At 32.6% G+C, this 24776-nt stretch overlaps 5 protein-coding genes across 7 annotated transcripts in view; 2 read left to right on the plus strand and 3 right to left on the minus strand.

Moving 5' to 3' along the window:
- LOC113519708 (high affinity copper uptake protein 1) overlaps positions 1 to 2671 on the plus strand; it is a 33902-nt gene extending 31231 nt beyond the window's left edge. Inside the window, exon 4 of the mRNA XM_026904884.2 lies at positions 661 to 2671. Within this exon, the coding sequence (XP_026760685.2) occupies positions 661 to 862 (202 nt within the window). The 3' untranslated portion in view covers positions 863 to 2671. The remainder of the gene's footprint in view (positions 1 to 660) is intronic.
- A 2177-nt stretch (positions 2672 to 4848) lies between these two features.
- The window catches only part of LOC113517867 (serine/threonine-protein kinase D3), an 88127-nt gene continuing 68199 nt past the window's right edge, over positions 4849 to 24776 (plus strand). The window contains exon 1 of one of the 3 annotated variants that reach the window (XM_052900646.1): positions 4849 to 5564. The gene's annotated coding sequence lies outside the window, so the exon portion shown is untranslated. The remainder of the gene's footprint in view (positions 5565 to 24776) is intronic. The other 2 variants (XM_052900642.1, XM_052900640.1) reach the window with 2 other exon arrangements.
- LOC128202001 (esterase E4-like) lies at positions 8436 to 12983 on the minus strand. The gene is made up of 4 exons (XM_052900740.1): positions 12789 to 12983; positions 11081 to 11256; positions 9295 to 10302; positions 8436 to 8970 (listed from the first exon to the last, which is right to left on the minus strand). The coding sequence occupies exons 1-4, from the start codon at positions 12981 to 12983 to the stop codon at positions 8766 to 8768; spliced, it is 1584 nt and encodes a 527-aa protein (XP_052756700.1). The 3' UTR covers positions 8436 to 8765.
- On the minus strand, positions 13195 to 18148 carry LOC113519716 (cholinesterase 1-like). The gene is made up of 5 exons (XM_026904892.3): positions 18038 to 18148; positions 16644 to 16825; positions 16305 to 16456; positions 14144 to 15405; positions 13195 to 13611 (listed from the first exon to the last, which is right to left on the minus strand). The coding sequence occupies exons 2-5, from the start codon at positions 16789 to 16791 to the stop codon at positions 13353 to 13355; spliced, it is 1821 nt and encodes a 606-aa protein (XP_026760693.2). The 5' UTR covers positions 16792 to 16825; positions 18038 to 18148; the 3' UTR covers positions 13195 to 13352.
- On the minus strand, positions 20837 to 23807 carry LOC113519785 (cholinesterase-like). The gene is made up of 5 exons (XM_031914260.2): positions 23649 to 23807; positions 22970 to 23190; positions 22153 to 22857; positions 21581 to 21832; positions 20837 to 21307 (listed from the first exon to the last, which is right to left on the minus strand). Exons 1-5 carry the CDS (start codon positions 23805 to 23807, stop codon positions 21124 to 21126), a joined length of 1521 nt encoding a protein of 506 aa, XP_031770120.2. The 3' UTR covers positions 20837 to 21123.

Genomic DNA, 24776 nt, shown 5'->3' on the forward strand with positions numbered 1-24776 from the left:
TGTTTTACTGCCTAATAAATGTCACTTAGAATTGTACATAAATGATATCACAATCGTACGTCTGTCCCATTCGTACCAGAGGGAGACTTTGTACAAAAGTCGATTGCTTAGGTACCTCTGTCCCATTCGTGTTTCAACCGTCAAGCAGTTGTGTTTGCATGGCTGTGTTTCGGTTTAAAGGGTGGGATATGGCGTGAATTTACTGGGTACAGAGGAATAACACCTGAGTCCTCAAAAATGGCAACGCATGGGGGGTATCATGGGCGAAACAGTATACTCTGTTATGTCCATGGTACTGCTCATGTGTCTAGGGGACGGTTACCACTTTCCATAAGGTGGGCCGTCAGCTTATTTGTCATTCTAAGTTGTATAATATATATATATATATATATATATACTTTTGTATATGTTACGTGTTTTCGCCAAATTTGAACTGATTATGATAATTCTCTTTACATTTTTTTTTTTTTGTATTTTATAAGGTTTACTTTCAACTTGGTCTCCTATAATTTTTGTGTCGATTCATTCCTGTTTTAATTGAGTTATGTTATAACTCAATTAAAACATATAAATATAGATAATAATCTGTTAAAAAATTTAACGAATCATAAACCCTTCATGAACCATAGATATTTGATAAACATTTCTCTACGTCCACAGATATTCGATGCTGTCATCTAGCCACATCGTGCAGACGGGACTACACGTGGTGCAGGCGACGTCCTCCTACATCCTCATGCTGATATTCATGACGTACAACCTGTGGCCCTGCTTGGCCCTGGTCCTCGGCCTCGGAGTCGGCTACTTCTTCTTCGGCTGGAGGAAGAGCACAGTGGTGGACGCCAACGAGCATTGCCAATGATTAACACTGTTGTCAAAGAAATATATGACAAAGTTCCGGATGAGAGGTTTTTCTGTAACTTAAACATTAACCAATCGTTTAATAATTATATATTTTGGCAACGAAACTATAGTTCAATTGATAGAAACGCTGGCCTAGTAAGTTTAAACTTTAGTCGATTCAAAGTTTTTTTTTAATCATTTATAAAAATATGGATTTAGAATGGTTTTGTATATTTTTTTTTAATAATTATTCGTAGACACTAATATGACACTATGAGTAATATAAAATTGTCAAATTATTAAAACTTATGCCTTAATCCCTTACAGGATTGACTGACAAATCGTATTTAGGAAAATATATTTGACCATTGTTGTTTTGCAATATTGTTTTTAAGAGTGGAGTTATAAAATATTAGAATAAAAATTAATTTCACTGTATTTTATGTTAAAATGGATGTTTTATATAATAACAATTTGGTTATTAGAATCTTTCATCTGGAAGACATTCCGAGGCAAAATGAATAGGAACTGATTTGCAATGAAACTGATATATGACTCTGATTTAGTTGTTAATAATTATTACGATGTAGTTTTTATGATTAAGACCCATCTGGTTAGGTTGGTAACGATTAGATCATTTGTATTTGCATTTATATTATGTTATTATTAGTTAAATTATAATTAATAACACCTATTATTATTATAAAAATTAAAAAACATTATTTTATGGAAAACTTGCATCTAAATCAAACGTAAACTATTACTATTTATAATCTGTGGAATCAAAATATAATAAATGACTGAATTTACTTATCACTCATCAACTAAACACAAAACTAAAAATGAATTTACACCTACAAGTAAAAACACAATATAATAACTCAAAAGACCTTATTACTTTGTAGTGTAAAATTTTCAAATTCAATTAACTGGTTGCATAAATTTCATACAAACGTTTTTTTTGTTCGTAGTGACTCGGACCTAGACTAAATGTTTTTTTTTTCACAACACAGTACAAAGCATAGATGCTGATAGCAGGTATATTCGGATTATTAATATTTTTTTTTTTATTTAATAACTGTACCTGTGTCGTCAAGACCGTACACGGTCTGATCGTTACCAACAAACACATTGTTATCATTTCATATCAATTTTTAATGTTTGTTTATATGTAAGTACCTATTATAGATTTAGATAAGATATATATAAATTATAAATGTATGTAGATGACCTAATTTCCGTTATTTAAGTTGATCTTGCCATTACATGTTAGAAAAGTAAAAAGTTAAAAAAAAAGCAAGGATGGAATAGAATGAGTCTCTTAATAATTTTTCTTGATATGGTTCACAAAATTATACGACCCTCACCTTCCTCTTTAATAACTTGAGTTTTTTTTTTTTTTGACAACGAGAGATCGGAATAAAGCTTGTTGTGTCTCATAAAAATCTACGCTTTCTCCATTCCTTGCAGTTCCAACCCCAGGTTAAGACGGCTTCTCTACTACCATAATTGAAAGCAGTCTGCCACAGAGACTACTTAGAACGGCAAAATTTGTTTACTACATGTTCTCCTGGGGTGCCAAATTTGACATATCGGACGTGTTTACGAGTATACTGAATTTTCGTTATTGTGTTATTATGACTTAAAATTAATGCAATACACAAGAAAGTGCAAAACAAAAAAATACATTTATGGTGATCAACCAAACGAGCGTATCACTTAACGACTTGAGAAATGTGATAATTATTGTATCAATTTATGTGATAAGTATTAGATATTATTGTAAATAAGTTTAAAATATTATAAATACATTCCTGTTTTGAGTATATATGTTTTTTTTTTATTTCTCAACGACAACTGCGTCCGTGAAGCAGTTTCACGGTGACTTTATCTCATGAAACTTCCGTTTTACCGTAATAAAAAGTATACTCCATATTTACATGAGAACTATGTTTTATTTATTTATCCTTTATTGATCATTGTATAGAAAAATGTTTCGTACAAAAGACAAACTTAATGCTATGCCACACGGTTGAATGCAGTCTTTTTTTAACATACTTCTAATGTGGGATTGGGGGGGGGGGGAGTTGTTAATAATGCGCACTACCAGTCTCATTGTTAGCAATATGCCCAAAAATTTCAAGTGAATTCATCACGATGAGCTAATTGACCTGCTTTTTCATTCTCACCTATCATCTCTCACTGGTGCCCTGCCAGTGTATACCGATAGCGCAGGCGGGGTTACCATTCCATTATCATTCATAAAAAAAATACTTCTAATGTAATAACCTGTATTTAAGCAAATAAAGTTATCATTCATTCATTCATCCTCATTCATTCATTCAATATATATTTAGCATTCTTTGCCACCTTAATCTTTGGCAAAATAAAAATGTATGTTTCTGGCACTTCATATTTTCATCTCTATGAATAGAAAGTTAAGTTATATAAAAATTGTTCTGAATCTAAATATGTATATTTTTGCGATATCAAACTAAACCTCGTATCATTGCTATAAAAACTCTCACCGTTGTATCAACTTCGTGTGCTTTAAAACCCATCTTTCCTGTCCCACGTTACCTGTATTCTCCAATCGAAGGTTTGAATTTGGAACTACTACCTGGAACTAGCGAGTTATGAGGTCGCAAACATAAAAATACAACCGAATCTCAAATTTCCTTCATTTTTTAAAGTAAATTGATTAATCCTTGTTACACAATAGTCTTTACTATTTAATTTTTTATAAATAACTCCTCATTACTTTTACACTTTATATGCGAAGCGACGCAAGAAATAATGAGAAATGAAAATATTCAGGCGCTATATTCTTAACAGATTGTTCTTTATTACACACTAGCAACTCGCGTCGGATTCGCACGGGTTCTTTACAGAAAATATAATATATCCTGTGTTACTCCCAGGAGATGTAGCTTTCGAGGAAATTGCTTAAAAAGTTTTTAAATTAATTCGTAACAAACATAAATTCAGTCATCTTTCCTCGTTATACATAATATTAATTTACATTGATACACTAACTAAATTTTCGAACGGGACGGCTCGGACGTGAGGCGCGAGATTTTTTTTTAATGGGTGATAATGAAATGGTAACCGCGCCTGCGCTATCGGTTTACGCTGGCAAAGCACTAGTGAATGATGACAGGTGAGAATTAAGGTAGGTCAGTTGGCCCATCGTGAAGAATTCAATAGGAAATAACCACGATGATTTTCAGGGGGAACTACGTGGAGGTCGACCTAGCAATGAAGCTGTTACCACCCATTACTAACAATCCCTTTCCGAAGTTACGAAGCGCCTACGCGGCCCGGTCAAATCACGGCGACACGAAATTAATTTCGTTGCGTATTATTTTGATTTTGTTATATCTCCTAAGGTAGATATTTATTTAATTTGCATGATGTAAAGGAAAAAAAATAATCTTCATAAAATGCTTAAGCCAACTAACGTATTTAAAATTGCAAGTGTTAATACCGTGTTTGTGTCAACAGTTTTGTAATTGCCCATTTTTTTTTTAATATTAATATGGATATAGTACGTTATTCTTAAAGATAAATATATGCTATTGGTGACTTTTCTGTAGACCTATATAAGATACACAATTCCACCATACATTATTTTATTATATCTCAAAGGGATTAGGCAGCGTTTTCGTTCAAAAGTCCCAGACGGCTTATTTTTTTCGACACCTTTAACAAACGTCATTATATTTTATAATATATACAAAAATGTAACAAGTTATATACTAATACCTTTCTCGAAAACATTCTGTTTATTAGTGAAAACAGCATGAAAGTCGGTGCAGTACTTGTTGAGTTTATTGCGAACAAACAGACAGACGCGGCAGAGGACTTTGTTTTATAATATGTAGTGGTAACGTTATCTAAACAATGTCCTTATATCTGTTAATAATTAGTCAAAAGCGGTTTCTCTTTTAAAGTGCATACAAATTGGTGTAGTAATTTATATGGGAAATAAAGTAATAACTCAATTTTATATATTACTAAATATGTACAGTTTATTAATAAACGGAAAAAATACCATCTAATTTACAATTTCAAAGTGTACTAAGTTAAGAACCGTAGATTTTTAAATACCGTTAAATTTATATATGCTACCTCGAATCTCAGAATAAATAATAAGTGCCTCCTTTTTGATACTTAAAAATATTGCCAATAATTATTTATAACCCAACAAAGGTCAAAGATCTTAACCAAAAATTAAATTTGTACCTTGTACCTATGAATCATTATAAACGGTGAATCATTTAATTTCTGAACGTTGATATTTATACATATTATCTATGTTTATACTGATACTGTGATTATATAGGTTCGTTCCTATAAAATTATCTGGGCCAAAACACTTTTAAAGTTTTTTTTTAACTCTTTCCTATACACTTAGTTCGAAAGAGATAACCAACAAGTGTAATAAACGTTGTGATCAAGATTATGCGTGCTACGGAATTTGTACGGCTAACGTCACACGAATTGACGATTTGACGTAAATGTCATGGCTGTCAAGTGTGAAATGTGCCTGTGGTGCATGTTTTCTCTTTTACAAATTTACTTGTTGATTTTACAATAAAATTAAAGAGAAATAAGTGATTCGTCCCGTCGGTCGTTCGGAAAAAACTATGTTATAGTGTAGTGAATGCAGAAGCCGCTCTGGACTGATCATCTTCGTAAGAGGAGCGCGGATTGTTCAGGTAACGGTATTATTTATTTGTGACGACGTCGAAGATTTTCAAATCCGGCTCACGTAGTGACTAAATCGATTACGGATTCTTCCAAAAATGCCTTGTTACATAATATAAACACGGATTATTGACATATTTACGTGGAGATGTTGAAAATAAGTGCGGTTCATATTATCGGATTCGGATATTCGTTGTTGTGGTGGGCACTATAAGTATCCTAGTTTGTGTTTCAATTTCAAAAACAATAAAAAAAACTCCTACAACCAACAATGCAATCGACTAATAACATTCTATATTATTGCTAATGATTAAATTTTATATTTATAGCTAATGTAAATGATTAAATTATCATTTTTTTTTATCAACATATATTATCTAGTTATCTATAAATAAAGTTATTTATAAATGTATATATTTACCTTTATTATTAAAAAAATTACTATACTAATCCGTGATTCCCCCATCTTCATCTGAATGACCGCAATAAGAGGTAAGTATTAATAATTGGTTACTTTTAAATCCATGCTGATTGATTGATCCATTAATTCACTAAAAGATATCAAACAAACACACCTTTGAACTTATTACGATATTTGTAAGATTGATTTAACTTTTTTTTTACTCATTGATAAAAATTAATTCTTTAAGTTCCAAGTCTAATAGTAAAAACAACTAGATTTAAAGAATTAATACCAAAGTTAGCAATGTCTGCACTACTTGTCAATTTTTAAAAATAACAAATTACATTTCTGATTTATTTTTTAACCAACCTCATAAAAGGAACCGGTTCTCAATTTGTGTTTTTTTTTGTTTGTCATTTAATTACCTGGAATTATAAATTATTTCTTTATCTGAAAGGTATAGTTATATATATAAGGTATAGTTTCAGACTGGTCCTGTAGAAATTTTATCAAAATGGGTTGAATTTTTAGTTTAATTTTTAAGGTAAACTAACTGATCTTGCCATAATTGATGTCAGTTTTTTTTTTAAGAACACAATCATATTTTATTTAAAAAATGGTTCTCTATTGCACTAATATATTTGTAAAGTTTGAAATTGAATGAAACTCGCAAATAATAATGGCTGCATTAATAAAAGATTATTTTTTTATAAGATTGAGTTTGTTACAGCTTGATTACTTAACAGTTGAACTGGCCATTATGAGATTTTGTACACACATAGTATTCAGCATGGAAAAAAATATACGGATATTAAATAATCCGTTATTCTGGTTATATGGATAAAGCCACCAACACTGGTGCAGCTATTACAAACAAATCTATCACTTAGTGTTTGACAACTATGTATTTATTTCAAATTTTACTTTTTAAGTACCTCATTAAAAAAAATTTAGCTTGTTTCATGTAAATTATATTTTCAGTGTTTGAAATGCCTGTAGCAATGTGTGTATTGAAATTTTCTTTGACTCCTTTTCCAAGTTTGATAAATCGATATCTGTTTTTAAAATCAACATTTGTTAAACTATATAGTATTTAAAATTAAATACACTTATTGTATACTTATCGACATTGGTAATCATATGTTAAACATATTTATAAATAATGAAGTTTATCTTTATTAGCAGTCGAGATCTGTTATTATCTTATATTAAAAAAAAAATTAAGCTGTGTGCTTTGAATGTTTGCAATATGATAGTCCCTATAGATAGGCATTGTGGACTTATCCTAAAATCTAGAATGTAAATATTACACTTAACAAATAAATATGATGCAAATACAGAAAAAAAATGATTAGTAAACAAAAATTAGGTAACAGTAAAAAAAGATACAGAATATAATGCACCTAATACAAATACTGTTATAGTTATTGCTACCACATTAATAAAATATTAAAGACAACAAACCATCCAAATTAATAAAAATTATACTATAAATCACTTTAAAATGAAATATCAAAAGCCTTAAAAATCAGTGACTTAAACTGCGATAATTTTATTAACAGATAAAAACGACACTGTAAAATAAACTCTATCAATTGTAGAAAGTTTTCATTAATATTTTTATTTATTTATTCTTTATACAAGGCAATACTAAAAGTATTTTCTCCCAAACAACTCTAGGGAAGTGTATAAAGTACTTGAATGTGGTACTACTATTGATATACTTATATACTAAAATTGGCATATATATATGTTCACAAATAAATATGTATAAATAATAAATATACTTACACATATATAAGATATACTGTATTATACATCAAGATGAGGATAGTTGATAATACTTACTGCTCAGACAAAGTATAAAAGTGAATATTGTAATATATATATAATGTTACAGTTAAATTAAACACCTACTAATAAGAGATGAGCAGAAATTATCTCTTCATTCTCTAACCGCACAGCTGACCGAAGTGGAATACAAGTAGATGCAAACATATGGATTTTAAAATGACTATCTAGCTTAATAGCTTTGAACATAAACCATTTTTTTGAATAATGATTTAGATGAAAGTCTCTAGATGGTATCAGGGAGCACTTTCCAAAGCTGTGTAAATTAAAAGAATTTAATGTGAAACCAGTATGGTGAGAGAAGATAGAATGTTGCACAGGAACATAAATTATAAGTTTGAAAATGAAATGAAATGAAATATTAGAAATGAAATGAAATGAAATATTTGAAATGAAATGAACTGAAATATTTGAAATGAAATGAACTGAAATATTTGAAATGAAATGAAATGAAACATTTATTTGCTTTAAACATACATTTGACATTATAAGGGCCATGTGACAAAACTTTTTGGTATCTGTTTAATTGCCTTAAAATTGTAGGCGTGCGTATTATGATTATAGAATAATAAAAAAAGAAAAAAACAATTCTCAAACAATTATGAAATCAAATCAAATGATACTGGAATTTACTGATTAGGTAATTTGAAAAATGCAGATTCCTAAAACGAGTAGAGTGCAGAGTAGATATAACTTGTTTATAATCATTAAACATAGTAATGATTGTATTTAACTAGAGATCTATCCTGTATGCAATTAGGATGTATTGTATATACAAATCTTTGATAAAAAAGCACCTAGACATTGAAACAAATCAGAATCTGTCCTTTAGTGGAAATAAACAGAGAAACAGATAGATGCACACAGCAACTTTGTTTTATATTGTTTAAAAATACAAATATAAGTTTTAAATAATGAAAAAGTGTTTATTTAATATTTTATTTTTTTGTATATGATTTTATAAAGTATTATTTTTATATTGCTTATAAAACTTCCTATAAATATTATCCCAAAACGTAATCCGGTCTGTTGCCATGCTGTCGGTTATTGTAATGGTATCTCCAAATATCAGTCCGGTCACTCTGTTGATGGGGTTGCCATCATTGGCTGCGACCGGTTGCCATACAAATGGTATTAAAGATGTTACAAGTGGTGTTGGATCTCTGAAATTAATCAATGTTGATAAATGTAAAAATTAGTTAATTTTTTTTTATGTAAAATGAAACAGAAGCTCAGCTCTATGGTACTGAACATGTCCATAAGCAACCATTACCACTTTCCATGAGGTGAGATGTCAGCACGTTTGCTGTTCGAAGTATCATAAATGAATAAATAAAATGAAATTGTTGAAGGCTCACTAAATAGAAATATAATAAATAGAATGATGTTACAGTGTATTGTCATTTCAAATTATAATGTAAAAAATAGCTGAACTTATGCCTAAATCTATATCCTATACTTAGATAATTTGAAACTGCATAACTTACCCTATTTTAATAAAGTTACTCCACATAGTAACAATTTTTTTTATAACCAATTCGTCTGTACTTCCATATAACTCATTTTTAATATAAAAATAATCTAATATTTTGCAATCTCCATCTATTTCTATATCATCCGCTTGATAAGAGTTACATTTGTATGAGAATTTCATTAAGAAAACTGGATTAGAACTCGCTGCAGCGTGTAGTACGGCTGACTTCATAACCGGGTATTCCATAATTACGTCACGGAAATACTCCTCATAGATTCGAAACAAACTGTCATCTATCACTGTCTCCCCAAAATAAAAATGTTTCACCAACTGTCCAATTTTATGCCTTAACTCATCACTGTTGAATTCCAAATTGTTTGGCAGCAAATACTCAAAGTTTTCTGGTATAGAATTAAACAATTGCTTAGGGAGTTTAGTGATTTTAACACTTTCCGTAAAAACTATCAACATGGGGACTTTGTGATAGTTTTGTCTCTGAAGAATATCTACAGGATCCATGTCTATAAATGCATTAGTAACGGTGTTTTCAATGCAAGGCAGAAATGTTAAGCTTGTATTCATAAGTTGTTCCACAGCAGCTTTTCTGAATAACCTTGACAATTCTGTCTCGTCTTCTGTGTCTCTATATCCGAGCGTCGCTGAGACATCGACAGCGGTCGACAGAGGATCATAACTGATAGACATAGGAGACAATGCAGTCCCAGACTCCAAAATCACTTTATGTAGAAACCCTTTTCCTAGACCCGATAGTAAAATTAACTCTACAGCCGTAGCTCCAAATCCAAAACCGTAAACGGTTACATCTAGCGGGTTGCCACCGAAATTTGCTATGTTTTTATGAATCCAATATAATGCGGCTACTAGGTCTTTGAGACCGGCGTTGCCAGGTGCGTCCGATGTGCCCAGACATAGAAACCCTAGGGCACCAAGTCTATAATTAACGGTTATTACTAATACACTCTCTCGGAGAAGCCTCACAGGCGCATGGAAACTACCCCAGCTGAAAGTTGTGTAACATAATTAATTTAAACGATAAATGCGTGTTAAGTTAAACTTATTATCTTACATCATTCCCTACTCTATCAACCTGAGTGGGAGGGGGAAGGGATTGTTAGTAGTGGGAAGGCTAGTTCCCATTGCTATCAATGTACACTATCAGGTCGACCTCCACGCAGTTCCCCCTGGACCCTTCCCTGATTCCTTATGAATAATTTATCGTTGAATTCGCCAGGATGAGATAACTGACCTACGTTTTCATCCTCACTAATCATTCCTCACTGGTGCCCCGCCAGTGTATACTGATAGCGCATGCGGGGTTACCATTACATTATCATCCAATAAAAAACTCTACCATCCATATATTACAGAAATGTACATACATTAAACTGATACTTCTTATTATCGATTAGATTTCATTGGAAGCGTATCATAATTTGAAAAAAAAAGTCTTAAATTGTATGTTAACAACTTACCCCAAAATACAACTTCCCTTCATAACAATGTATTTCATTAACATAAAAATCATATCTAAGAATATATTTCAACAAGGGAATCAATTGATAATATTATTAAGTTAGTTAAAAAAATAATAATAAACTGAAAAATCATTATAAATTGTCATGAGTATATTGCGCTGTGTGCTATGAAGTCCCAACAAACCATCAAAGCATATATATAATCCCCTAAGTCTAAATTCTCAGGAAATAATTTCACAACCTACATCTAGTCTTAAAATATGGCGCACGCCATTAACATGCTGGTCATGTTTCGTTGATTACCCATATCGAACTGATCCGTCGTGAACCACCACCAGGACTGGCGAGGACTCCACATGCTCTGGTGTAAAGACGTTTAGAACAAGGCAATTCTCCACACCCTCGCCGTCAGGCTGAGGACATTTGACGCGGTGGGTCGCCTCGAAAATGCCGTCCCACCGGGCTGGTGGTTTTGGTGCCTGTAACAGAATCATACGACTTCGGTTACATAGCGGTTTAAACATTACTACACTGCTTCGTCTTCCGAAGATTGTGGGCAAATTCCCCTTCCAATATATTGGAGTATTTTTATGAAATTGGATGTTTTTTATGTTTTTGTTTTTTTTAAGTAATTATTAAAAAAATGGGTAGATCTGTTAGTTGTCTAGCAGCCATAAAAACTTGTCTGCATGGATACTTCAACCTTACCTGTGTTCCTACCATGAAGCAGCTTGCACACAAGTGTTTTGATTTGAAGGGATATAACAGTAAAATATACACGCGATGCCCATGTCTATTTTTTTATACAACTTAGAAAGGCAAATAAGCTGACGGCCCACCTGATGGAAAGTGTTAATCGTCGCCTATAGACATGAGCTATGGACATAACAGAGTATATTGTTTCGCCCATGGCACCTGCCATGCGTTGCCATTCTTGAGTACTCGGATGTTATTCCTCTGTACCCTGTAAATTCACGCCATATCCCACCCTTCAAACCGAAACACAGCCATGCGAACACAACTGCACAATGTAAAAACAACGGTAGAAACAGAAATGGGACTGAGGTACCCAAGTAATCGACTTTTGTACAAAGTCTCCCTCTGGTACACTATTCATGTCCATAAATGACGATTGTCTATATTAATGTTTTAAAAATAAAAAAAAAATTATTGTATATTTGTAACGGATAAACTCAAAAACTACTCGACCTATATTAAAAATTCTTTCACATATAAACAGTTACATTATTAGCAAGTGGCATTTTATTTTTTAACATTCTACCTACCCGTGCGAAGCCAGGACGTATCACTAGTTTCATATAAATACAGAACTGCCACACCCTCACGTTTATATCACGTGTACACTAGTGTGACTATATTCAACGGATTAAAAAAAAAGGAGTAGTTTCTGGATTGTATTTTGTTTTTATATTTATCACCTCAAAACTCCGTTATTTATGAGCGATTTAAAACATTATTCTTTTATCTGAAAAGATTTACTTACAGATACTTACAGAAATTTTATCAAAACCTGTTCAGTGGTTTGGTTTTCGAATCAAAATTACATTAAAAAAAAATTAAAATACAATTTTACCACGATTGAATTTAGTTTACCTTTTTTTTTGTGACTGTTTTTGTTGGCACCAGTGAGAGGTGATAGGTGAGGATGAAAGCAGGTCAGTTAGCCCATCGTGACGAATTCCACTAGAATTAACCTCTATGGTTTCCAGGGAGAGCCGCGTAGAGGCCGACCTGATATAATATATTGCTGGCAATGGGTCAGTTAAACTCCATTACTAACAATATTTAGTTGTACACTAGAGACAGACATGTAACGACCAGTTAGTTTTATATACATAGGTTCACTCGTATATTACTAGTTGTTGTTTCCTGTGACCTCATTTAAAGAAGATACCATCAACTTTCGCGTTCCAACTAAAACACATTCGATGTGATAACTATCTCGCAGCACCACAAATGAGGTTTGCGTCTATCAACAAATGAAGTTGACCTTAAACCTGTCGTAACGTGTGGGCGGCCCACCGTAGGGGAGACCGAGGAAGGCGTAGTGGGGCGGCTCGGGGTTGAGGTACCCTCGCACCACGCCCTGAGTAGTGCCCACGTCCCGGTGTGCCCTCGACGTCGGCCGGGCCGCTCGCCCCAACACGCCGGCTGACACTCCCGCCAACACAAACACTGCAAACATCGTCCGCCGCTCGCACTGACCAGTTGAACCATTCTACGAGCTCATTATACCCTGGTGCTAGCTAAGTGTCGTCAACATAGCTATCGGGACCTATAGCTCCTGCGACTAACATTATTATCAAAACATCTTACCGAGGAATCTAAACAATATACGAATTTGCTGTACTATAGTACAGATTAGTGTTCAGTGGGTGTACAGACAAAACAATATGAAGACTAGAAAGCATTTATTTGGTTAACACCACCTCACGCTTACGCTATGTGCTAAGGTAATATACATGGCTTAATTTCTTACTTCTCTATTGTCTAAAATACAAACTCGCTGATGTTGTTTAATTAATGTCCTATCTTTACGTACAAATAACAACATTTAGGTGATCAGGAATATTGGAAGAATGCTTAACGCAGAAATAGTGGCGGCAATAAGAAACGTATGAGGTGAATGCATCACAAATGCCAAGTTGCGTTCCACAAAGTGCGCTTTGTAGATATCGGTCCATAGTCTCAGCCGGTCCACGTGAATACCCTTCTGCATCTCTGCGTTGATGTCTAAAGACAGCCACTCTTCTTCTGTTTGTTCTGTCTGACTCAGCGTTTTCCACTCTTCAATCTCTTCTGCGGAAGGTATTCTAAAAAAAAATTAAACTATCATAAAATTAATAGTAGATGACCATAACATTGAAGTATAATTGCTACACATACGGTTTACTTTAGATTTATTTTTATTTTAAAGATGTGTGTCAACTAAATTGTTAGCCGCCGTGCTTATTACAAGTAAATTTTCCACTAATGTAATGAATTTAAAATAATCAAAATCTGTTAAAAGTTAGCAATATAAATATATAACAGCCACAAAATATTACAGACGGATTTAGAATCTCCTCGTCTTGGCAACCACTCCACAGTACACACACTGTGAAATGTGAATGTGAAAAAGACTCCATTTTCCGCGCTTAGTCTCTCACTTGGGCCATTGTGCGTATGAAGTACACACACTGTACAGTTTTTATTTGTATTTATCGAATTATAATGTACAAATTCAGCATCCATTACTAATTATTAAATTCAAGATAAACGTTAACTTTAATAATAAATTAAGAAAAAAATATTAACTTTAGAAAATTAATAACTAAAATATCTATTGCAGCACGCACTTCTTACCCGGACTCGATGTAGTTCACCCATAGTTTTGTTACCATGTCCACTATTTTATCCTCAATTTTGTCGTCCTTCTTTATCTTATCTTTCTTTATTATCTTGTTTAACTTCCCGGGATTCTTTGATACTTTTATATCATCTATCTCCTTAAATAAATATCCAATAATATCTCCACGCGCTGCTCCATCAATGGGACGTCCCAGGGATATTAATTGGCTATTCAATGTACCAACAAATGAAAATTCATATAGATACACTGTTGCTTCTGCTTCGACTAACGACCTTGCAAGGCGCACTAGAGGGCCTAAGTAGTTAGCATCTGTATAGTACAAAGATAATTTTTCCAGACCATCACTAGAAATAGTCTCATTATCGAAATATTGTGCCCTGATTTTATTTGCTACGGCGTCTTTTTCAGTTTGTCCTTTATCAAATGTTAGATCGTTTGGTAAAAACATTGAAAAATTCTCATTAAGCTGAGTGAAAGTATGTTCATCATTGTTGAGTGCTTCCTGTAAACCGGCATGATTAGCAGAACCAATCATAAATGTTTTGTAAATTTTCTCGTTATTTAATATATACCATGGACTGTTTGTTATAAATCCCTCTTCATTTTTTTCTACACATGGTCTGAAAGTTATATTACGCGTGTCTAAGAACAATGTTTCTAAATTTATATCATTAATGTCTTCAAGTTCTGCTAATTTTTCTGCAAATATTTCTGCCGTCTCTGTTGGACTTCTGTCTATCGCCCAGTGTGATAATACAGATCCGCTATCTGTTATTACTTTACTTACATAATCTCTAGATTTTGGCGATAATGCTAAATATTGTGCCAAAGCACCTGCTGTACCTTCTCCACTTACAACGATATTTGATGGATTACCACCGAACAATTCAATATTTTCTTTCGTCCAATTCAGAGCAAAAGTTAAATCTTTAAGTCCTGCATTACCTGGGGCTGTTTCGTTTTGCAGACATAAAAACCCTAAAGGACCCAATCTGTAATTGGGTAAAACTAATATAACTCCTTTATTTACTAAATGTTCAGGTTCATACAGAGAAGGATTGCCGCTGCCAGAAGTAAAATTCCCATCGTGTATGTGAAATAAAACGCTCGCATTTTCAGCGTTGATTGTTTTAAAAATACTCAGAGTCAAACAGTCAAGATTTGTAATTATCTCAGAGTTCCCTTTTAATTGCGGACACATTATATTGTGTTCGTCATTATTAATAAGGTCCCACGGGACAGGGGGCATGGGTGCCTGAAAAAAAATATATATTATACTTCAAAATTTTGAAATATGGTGATATTTAAATACGTTTGAGGTGTATTCTATAATTCTAGAATACACCTTAAACGCAATTTTTTGTATTTGTAATTTTGGTAACTAAAATCTTAAAAAGTATTTACTATGTCAATACCATATATGACCCAAATTACATCTGTAATTGATTGAAAGAATTTTAATAAATTAGGGAGATCATTTTGAAGAAACTCCAAATAGCTTTTCCCTGAATTACCGGAGAATTTAACAGGGATTTTATTAGAAGAGGTTTCCGAGGAGCTTAAGGAATCGTATTGGCTGCAAAATGACGACTGTCCTGCACGTTTGCGTATTAAAAAAAAAACTGCAATAGCTAGTCATACTATTCACTTTCTGTCTATCAGGACAGTTAGTGTATAATAATAAAACAACAAAAAACCAATAGAATTCATTCATTTCTGGTCATAGTGATCAGGACAGTAAAATAAGATAGAGAAAATTTACTTTTGATATATTAAACTTATGATATATGATATATTTAACTTATGATATATTTTGTTTCGTATTTTTTTAGGACGGCCATATCTTGAACTATAAGACGTTTCAAGGTTATCTATTCATTACCGGACACCTGTATATATTCTCTTCTACCCGTGAGAAGCCGGGACGGATCGCTAGTTTCTAAAATTAATAAGAATAAAAAAGAAAAAACATCGTCGGCTAAATGTGATTTCTAAACTGTAATATTTTTTTATAATAATAATAATAAGCTTTAACGTATACAATTTTAGTTTAAAAAAGTTACGGGGTTTGCAAATTTAGCCAACAATATTATTAATTGTACGTATTTTATTAAATAATTATTATAATGAATAAGTAATATTAAAAAAAAATACCTGAAATAGCTTTTCAATTTTTCCGTAAGGTATATCTATGAACCCAAGTATATCAAGATCCTGTTTCCAATGTACACCGCGTACTTTCCCCTGACCAGGTATTTCGACTTCATCATATTCATCATCTGGATGTTCATCGTTATTTTTATTTCCTGGAGACGACAAAACTTTACCAATAATAAAATAAGTACAAAACAATTAACGGTCGCAGGAGTAAGAACGAGACATTGCGTATCACTGTCTCGGTCTATCTCGTAAAGTCGGTAACAATTTCAATTCTCTCGATAGATTCATTTGTCACTTTAGCTAGTCCTGTGTATCAATGTGTAATTATATTACCTGTATCGATGTCGCTGTTTGTATCATCTGTTGAAACTGTGTTATCTGCTAAAGTCGACCGCACGTGTATGTCTTTGTCGATATTCAATTGCTGTGAATGGCTTCTTGACAACAGCGTAGCAGTGATCAAAAGTAGTTTCCATATCATTTTTATAGTTTTATCCTTCCAATGTTATATTTTCCTAGAAAACGATATTTACAAACATGTTAATCGACTTAAGATACTTATGATGTTCCGTTCGCATTTTTTTTATGTTTTTCCATAATATCATCGGCAAATGAACCGATTTGGATTCTTTTTTGCAATTACTACCGTCGGGGGGAGGAATTGTTAGTAATACAGACGTTAATCTCTATTGTTAGCAATATGCCCTGTCAGGTCGATCTCTACACGGTTCCCCCTGGAAACCATCGTGACTAATTATTGTTAAATTCATCGCAATGGGCCAACTGACCTGCTTCCATCCTCATCTATCATCCTTCACTGGTGTCCTGCCAGTGTACATTAATAGCATGGGCGGATATACCATTGTATTATCACCCATTTAAAAACTAAGATTACCATCGTCTCGATCCCATCAAATTTATCATGATTAAAGTAGTATTTTTTTGTCAACCGCAGTGTTAAATTATACAAGGATAAAAAGTACCCTAATCTTCTTCATCCCCTATAGCACGTGTATAATAAATTTAATATTGATCGGTTTAGCCTTTAAAACACATGCACATTCATAATACTGGTAAAGATGAGCGTTTTAATGTTTATCATAACAAGAAAAAATATAAATGCTTAACACGTAAATTGTTTATAAAGGCAAATGAAGGAATATACGTAATCTTTTTCAGAAAGTAGTTCAGCGTACGATAGGGTTGATATACCTGAAGAAGGTAAAAGCCCTTAAAAATAATTAAAAAAAAACACACAGTCCATTCTGATATATCTTACATCCATACTTAACACACACAAACATACTACACGCCGTCACCTGATGTTTTATGAGTACTAGTAAAAATTACCACCAGCTTGTTTGCCATACTAAGTTACATAAAAAAAAGAATTATTACCTTAGTTCGCAATTAAACAATGTGCTAAGAAAACGTGTCATTTCGTTTTCTAAAACAGATCAAGCAAAAATGTTTTTGAAGTGCTACACACACGTAAAATAGTGTGTGTGTGTAGTGGAATGTATTCTATTATGTCCATGATGCTTCACGTCTATCTATAGGCAACTATTAGGCAACTTTACATCAGACGGGCCGTCGGCTTGTTCGCCATTTTCAGTAGTATAAAAAATATTTCATTTAATAATCTTTAATTTATTGTAATAGTCTAATGCCTTTTTTTTTTAATTCAAGTCTTTTTTTATTGTTATTTCTGTATTTAAAGTACTTACCAACATATGTGCACGCAAAACGTTCCGCTCCGCGTCGGAACAGCCGGCAAACGAAACGGCGCCGCTGATATCGTTCGATTCGCCCTTAAATCGATCACTCTCACTGTACAGGTGTCGACAGTATTAAAAAAAAAAACAAGAATTTTTCTTATTGATATAACAAATGCAACTCTTATATACATTTTTAGATGTGAAATGTGAATCACAATATGAGAGTAGACTCAAGACCCTTCATACCGAAGAATATTATCTTGTAGTAACATTATTATCAGTTTTCATAACAATTAAACATTTTTTTTTAATATTCTTAATTGATTATATAATAATAGTCATTAAAAAGCTCGTGCAGTATCGAATAACACCATGCACATTGATTATTCAAGTAATTGTTTTGTAAGCTTTGATCAATAAGTGTTTTTAATAACAGTTTTAAATTTATTTAAAGGTAGATCCAAAATTCCCTTTGGTATTTTATTATAACATTTAATTTCCATTCCCGTAAAAGATAGATAGATAGATACTCTTTATTGTTTCCTCCAAAAGATTACAATAGTTAACTTATTATAAATATAAATAATTACAAGAAATAATCACAATGAGAAAACAATGGGCGACCTTATCGCTAAGAGCGATTCTCTTCCAGGCAACCTTTGGATGGAGAGGAGTAATTATAAACAATTTGGTGGGAGGCACGATAAAATTCTATTATTTCTGAAGACCTATCTATTAATCTAATAAAAATAATATTAGGTGTACACAATACCATAATTTTTTCACGCGACAGTATTCGGAGCTTCACATTACAGATTGCCAGTATCAGTGATAAGTACATCAGTATCAGGCAACAGCCAGATAACGCTGCTTTCATGTTTTAGATGTTGGGTTTTAGATGCTTTTTATTGAAATTGTAGTTTTGTCCTTCTGTATTATGAAGTGGACTGAGTAGTATGAGACTGACGTACAAATAAAAATAGATTCATCGAAATAACAATTTATTTTTACAAATTTTGAGATTTATAAAATTAGTAGTAGGTAGGATTTTGAGATTTTTTTTATACAACTTAGAATGGCAAACAAGCTGACGGCCCACCTGATGGAAAGTGGTAACCGTCGCCTATAAACATGAGCAGTACCATGGACATAACAGAGTGTACTGTTTCGCCCATGATACCCCCCCATGCGTTGCCATTCCTGAGGATTCAGGTGTTATTCCTCTGTACCCAGTAAATTCACGCCATATCCCACCCTTGAAACAGCTATGCAAACACAACTGCTTTACGGTTGAAACACGAATGGGACAGAGGTACTCAAACAATCGACTTTTGTACAAAGTCTCCCTCTGGTAAAAATTGATGGTATTATAGCAAAATATTTTTTCAAGCTCAATTGCTTTTTCGGCATCTCACTTTTATAATATAATATAAATATTATGTTTCGATCAACCGTTGTACGGTTGCCATCAAAAGTCCGTAAACATTTCAGTTTCAGAACTGGCGCTAACAGTAATCAGGTCTAGGTTCCCGTTGCTAATAATATACTCGGTCAGGTCGATCTCCACGCGGTCCCTCCGGTCACCATTCATTTATTGTGTCAATTAATATGACTTCATTCGCTGGAATGGATCGATAGTGCAGGCGGAGATACCATTCCTTTTTCATCCATTAAAAAATCTTTCTGAGCTACATACGTAGGTAACGGAGTTTAGATTTTGGAAATTATCCACTTTTGACGCTAACTCTACATTACAATTGAACGTCATATCTTCCATATAAAAATATAAGCAGAATTTAAAAAAAAAATTGTTTATAGATATATGTTTATATTGTTACAGGTAAGCCCATGGATTCATAGATAATGTAAACATCAAAGGTTAGATTAAAAACACACATGGTAAAAGGTGAGTTATGGTATTATACATGTTCAATTTATTATCCGAAGTGTCTTTCCGTGAATACAAAAAAAGGTAAAGTTCTCGAACGATATGGCTAGCAACAGTTTGTTAAATATGAAAAGGTTAAACTTATTGGAGGAAGATACGTGCAATAGGAATAGATGGCGCCACGTGTTTAGGGAAGTACACCTTGAGTAACTGGAAAGGGCAAGGCAGAGGAAGAAGAGGGATTTATTGTACGGAAAGAAATATACATTAAACCAATAAAAAAACCCATTTAAATTATAAAAATACTTTATTTGATAACACACGCGACCCCATATAATATGGGGTTAAACAAAAAAATCTACATATAAAAAAATACACCTACAGTACCGTCTTCATTATTTTTTTGTGTATTTTTGTTTTTTTTTTTTTTATAATGAATGTACCATAAATCTTATGGAGGAAACAATAAAGAGTATCTATTTATTTAGCACACATCGCAAAATAAAAATAAAATAAAATGCTCTGTATGTATATATATATATATATATATATATATATATATATATATATATATATATATATATTTTTTTTTATTTTATTTATTCATAAACAAAAATTTGTATTTGAATGTTATACAATAATTTCATACACTATATAAAATATAAATTAAATCAAGCATAAAACAAATATTATAGTCACTTATCATATATATATATATATATATATATATATATATATATGATAAGTGAGTATAATATATGTTTTATGCTTGATTTAATTTATATTTTATATAGTGTATGAAATTATTGTATAACATTCAAATACAAATTTTTGTTTATGAATAAATAAAATAAAAAAAAATATATATATATATATATATATATATATCCAAATCGGTTTAAAAATTACCGATCTATGAGGTAAACAAATAATTCAACCGAATGTAGAGCCTCTTTCTTTTTAAAGTCGGTTGAAAAAGTGTGGCATTGTTGAGACCTACGCCATTAGCCGTTTTCCTCAAATACGAAATCAATCAGATAATATGGATATGTATAATAATATATAATATATATGTAATATATGCCGAGAGTAGCTCAGTCGCAGTATTGACCTTTAAATTAAAAAATTAAAGCAAATGCTGAAATCATACGCATGGTTTAGCACTACCTAGATTGTAACTCGGAGGTATTATTTTCATACACAAGATTCATTTCGCTGTAATGCGATTTCGCGAATAATAAAACTTCTCATAAATTTCATCCCACATTTTCTGAGCCTTCCTATAAGGGTATTCCATCATCACGACCTCTGTACTGATGTCCAGTAATCGAGGATTTGAAGGGTTCACTGTCTCCCAATGAGGCAAGTCGCTGGGTTGAGGAGTAGGATTTCTAAAAAAAAATATATGCTGTTCTGTACTAGAAGAGTTCTGCAGTGTATTTTATAATAATAAATGGGCTGTATTAAAATTTTTAAACATATTTCTTTTACTATATATTTGGAAGTGGCGATGCCATTCTAGTAAAGAAGTGTAAAATCGGTTCAGAAGTGATGACGTAATCACGTAACATAATCACAAAAGAATACGAACAAATTGTGAAATTTCTCCTTTCAGAAACATTTAAAAATAATTAATAATAATATCCATAAATAACAATACTTACAAATATTTAACAAAATTGGACCATAGTTGCACCATTCTCTGTTGTACAGCCACATCCTCGCCATCTAAGACCTCATTGGAGAACAGATAAGCCAACTCGTCGGAGTGCGCTGCTCCCATCTTCACAATTCCCGGCTCAGGCTTTACTCCAGCATTTCCCGTGTAAGAGAACTGGTAGTAATACACTGAATGATCGGAAGCTGATGCGTGCAGAGACACACTTCTATGTATATGATTTACGAAATAAGCATCCCTGAAAACAAAATCACCATAATTACAATTATTAATTTCAAATATATTTAATTTCACAGTTTCCAGTTTTTCGTTTCTTTTTTGTTTTTAGTTGTGACAACTAAAGAATAATAGAACAGTAAAATTGATGTATTGATTTATGATACTTTCGCGCTTTCCTTGTCACCAGAATGAAACCAAGACAAAAGCAAAACATGAAGTTCTATTCGATAGTCAATTATAAAAAAAAATGTGGCTTTTATTAATTAATTATTCGAAGTTAAGACATTACAATCGGTTGATACATGTAATTAGTGTATTAGTTACTGTTATGTATGTTACCTGTGATATATTAACATAGCTGCCAAACTTGTATTATCTTTGAAATACATATCTTCAATTTGTTTGAACACCTGCTTCAGTTCCCACTCATTCATGAACTTTAATTCTTCTGGTAATAGAAAGGACAAGTCTTTAGCCAGTTTTTTTCGTACATTCGCTTGTCTTAACATTGACACAAATACGTAAGCTTCCTCGCTATTGTGCCCTATCATCATAGGCACCGATCGATCTTTTCTTTTAAGCAATTCAAACGGTGCGTCTCCTAGTAATCGCCCTTCATTTTTAGAAGATTTGTCTACGCTTATCCCAAATGGAAAATACGGTGCATCTAATTTATCACATTTTGAAACTAATTCTCCAATATCACTGTTTATTAAAATAGAGGAGATGTTATCACTACTAGAGATTAGTTTGCCTAAAGCCGTTGCCCTTTCTATTATGTCGTAATTAAACGCCCAAGGGCTCATAATGCTTCCGCTTTGCAATATAACTCCATGATATAAGTTATGTGATATGGGTGACAGCATCAAGGCTTCGACCATAGCTGCGCCAAAACTCTGTCCAGCGACCACGACTTTGTTCGGATTACCTTTGAATGCGACTATATTGTCTCTAACCCATTGCAAAGCCAAAATCACGTCTTTAACTCCAGCGTTTCCTGGTATTTTTTCGTTATTCATTCCAAGAAAACCGATTGGGCCAATTCTGAAATGTAGTAATTTATATTTTCAAATAAAATAATCGTAGATTTGTAATTTTACAATCATTTTGAGGTATGATAGGTTTTATAAACTTCTTCCAAGAAGTCTTTACACACCTATGACTAACAATGACAACAATTATGTCATTCCCGACTAGTTTACCCGGATGATACTGGCCACTCCCGCCTTTCACCCAAACTAGTACTGGCCACGGAGAATTAGTTTTTGCAGGCACGTGGACATCCAAGTGCAAACATTCTTCCGGCCTGGAGCTTAACGTGCAGTGACGTTGTTGCGATTCTCGAACCCCTCTCCAGGTCGGCGCAACACCTCCTTTCTGAAATAATATTCATTGAAGTATTGCTTATAAATAGTCTTTATGTAAATAAATGTAGATAAATTAGAGGATGTATGTACGCGGCTGATACTTTATTAAAAAAAAATTAGTTAGTTATATGGGGAGGTCATAATAAAGAAGCTAAAAGAAAATTTTTTAGAACGTTTGTATACTTGGACGTCACGCAAAAAATACTGCTTCAAAATGCATTAGGTTTTTACATTTGTATTCCTGAAAGTCTAATATAAAATCTGATGTCTGTTTTACCTTGATGTATCAAGATACCATCTACAAGTGGTTACCTACTTCCAAAATCCACGCATACGAAATTGCGGTTAAAAACTAATATTAAATCATATAAATCTATTCATTTGATATCACGACTAACTTTTTATATCCTAGTCAAAGTGCAGTTATAAAATATAAATTTAAATAGTGCTGTGCTACACAACACTCACTTGAAACCTCCCTGCAGAACTATTGATTGTGGCATAAGGAATACCACTGTATGACACGTATCCATCCATCGGTATACCTCTCAGCTTGCCCTGAGCTGTGTTTATCACACGTTGACCAACGGTAGATACGATTACAGTCAATAAAATAAATTTCCACATGCTTATTTATTAATTTTCTTCATATAAAAAGAAATTGACTTCACAACGTACACGCAAGCAAAATATACTGGATCTAGAAATTTGAAAATTCTCAAAAAACCATTGTCACCTTGCTGTCACACTATAGTCTAATACTCGTAAAAGACGTTGAACTACTGGTTATTATACACTGTGATGTCATGAAGATTTATTTGGGAATAAACAGGTGTTTTTATTTGCGTATAAAGTTAAATTCACTAGAATACTAACAGCATCAACGTATGCCGTTCCATCTAGATATTTAGATGGTATATCACCATTGGTGGCTTCCATAACAATATAGGTTCCTGTGTGGCTTATAATTCAGCAATGTTTTCAATTTACAACTATCATAACATCGCTGCAATCACCACTTTCCTTTTGTTCACTTGTTTTGTTGACATTTCTATTAATACTTGTTGGAACGTTGTGGATAAGCTTAACCTTTGCCTAAAATCTTGATTCTGCTACATCTATCACATCTCTATATTTAGAACTAACAGAATTTTTCATCGTGCCTCCCACCAAACTGTTTATAATTACTCCTCTCCATGCAAAGGTTGCATGGAAGAGATCGCTTTTAGCGATAAGGTCGCCCATTGTTTTCTCATTGTGATTATTTCTTGTAATTGTTTATATCTATAATAAGTTTACTATTGTAATCTTTTGGAGGAAACAGTAAAGAGTATCTATCTATCTATCTGCTAGAACATCATTTATATATCTTTTGTAATCATTATTGTATTTCTTTTGTCTTTTAATATATATGTTTTCATGTATATGTTTCATAATTTGTATACCTCAATGTCTCATACATTGATACATAGAAGACTTATCTTCTTTTACCATTCATTGTACATATGTATCACAAAATAAATAAATGTAATTAAATCATTGATAAGTTCAGTTATTTAATTTCATTTATTTATTTTGTGATACATATGTAGATAT

Source organism: Galleria mellonella, unplaced genomic scaffold (assembly GCF_026898425.1).
Source record: "Galleria mellonella isolate WM207_F2 unplaced genomic scaffold, CSIRO_AGI_GalMel_v1 utg65, whole genome shotgun sequence".
NCBI classification, from domain to species: Eukaryota; Metazoa; Arthropoda; class Insecta; order Lepidoptera; family Pyralidae; genus Galleria; species Galleria mellonella.

Excerpts from the sequence above, each read along its gene's own strand:
- LOC113519716 (XM_026904892.3), bottom strand. The coding sequence starts at position 16,791 with ATGATATGGAAACTACTTTTGATCACTGCTACGCTGTTGTCAAGAAGC. Across the intron at positions 16,457-16,643 it reads AAACAGCGACATCGATACAG|GAAATAAAAATAACGATGAA; the intron begins GTAATATAATTA and ends TGTCGTCTCCAG. Across the intron at positions 13,612-14,143 it reads GTGAACTACATCGAGTCCGG|AATACCTTCCGCAGAAGAGA; the intron begins GTAAGAAGTGCG and ends ATTTTTTTTTAG.
- LOC113519785 (XM_031914260.2), bottom strand. The coding sequence starts at position 23,807 with ATGTGGAAATTTATTTTATTGACTGTAATCGTATCTACCGTTGGTCAA. Across the intron at positions 23,191-23,648 it reads GTTCTGCAGGGAGGTTTCAA|AAAGGAGGTGTTGCGCCGAC; the intron begins GTGAGTGTTGTG and ends ATATTATTTCAG. Across the intron at positions 21,308-21,580 it reads TCCAATTTTGTTAAATATTT|AAATCCTACTCCTCAACCCA; the intron begins GTAAGTATTGTT and ends ATTTTTTTTTAG.
- LOC128202001 (XM_052900740.1), bottom strand. The coding sequence starts at position 12,983 with ATGTTTGCAGTGTTTGTGTTGGCGGGAGTGTCAGCCGGCGTGTTGGGG. Across the intron at positions 11,257-12,788 it reads CACGTTACGACAGGTTTAAG|GCACCAAAACCACCAGCCCG; the intron begins GTCAACTTCATT and ends ATTCTGTTACAG. Across the intron at positions 8,971-9,294 it reads AGTAACTTTATTAAAATAGG|AGATCCAACACCACTTGTAA; the intron begins GTAAGTTATGCA and ends GATTAATTTCAG.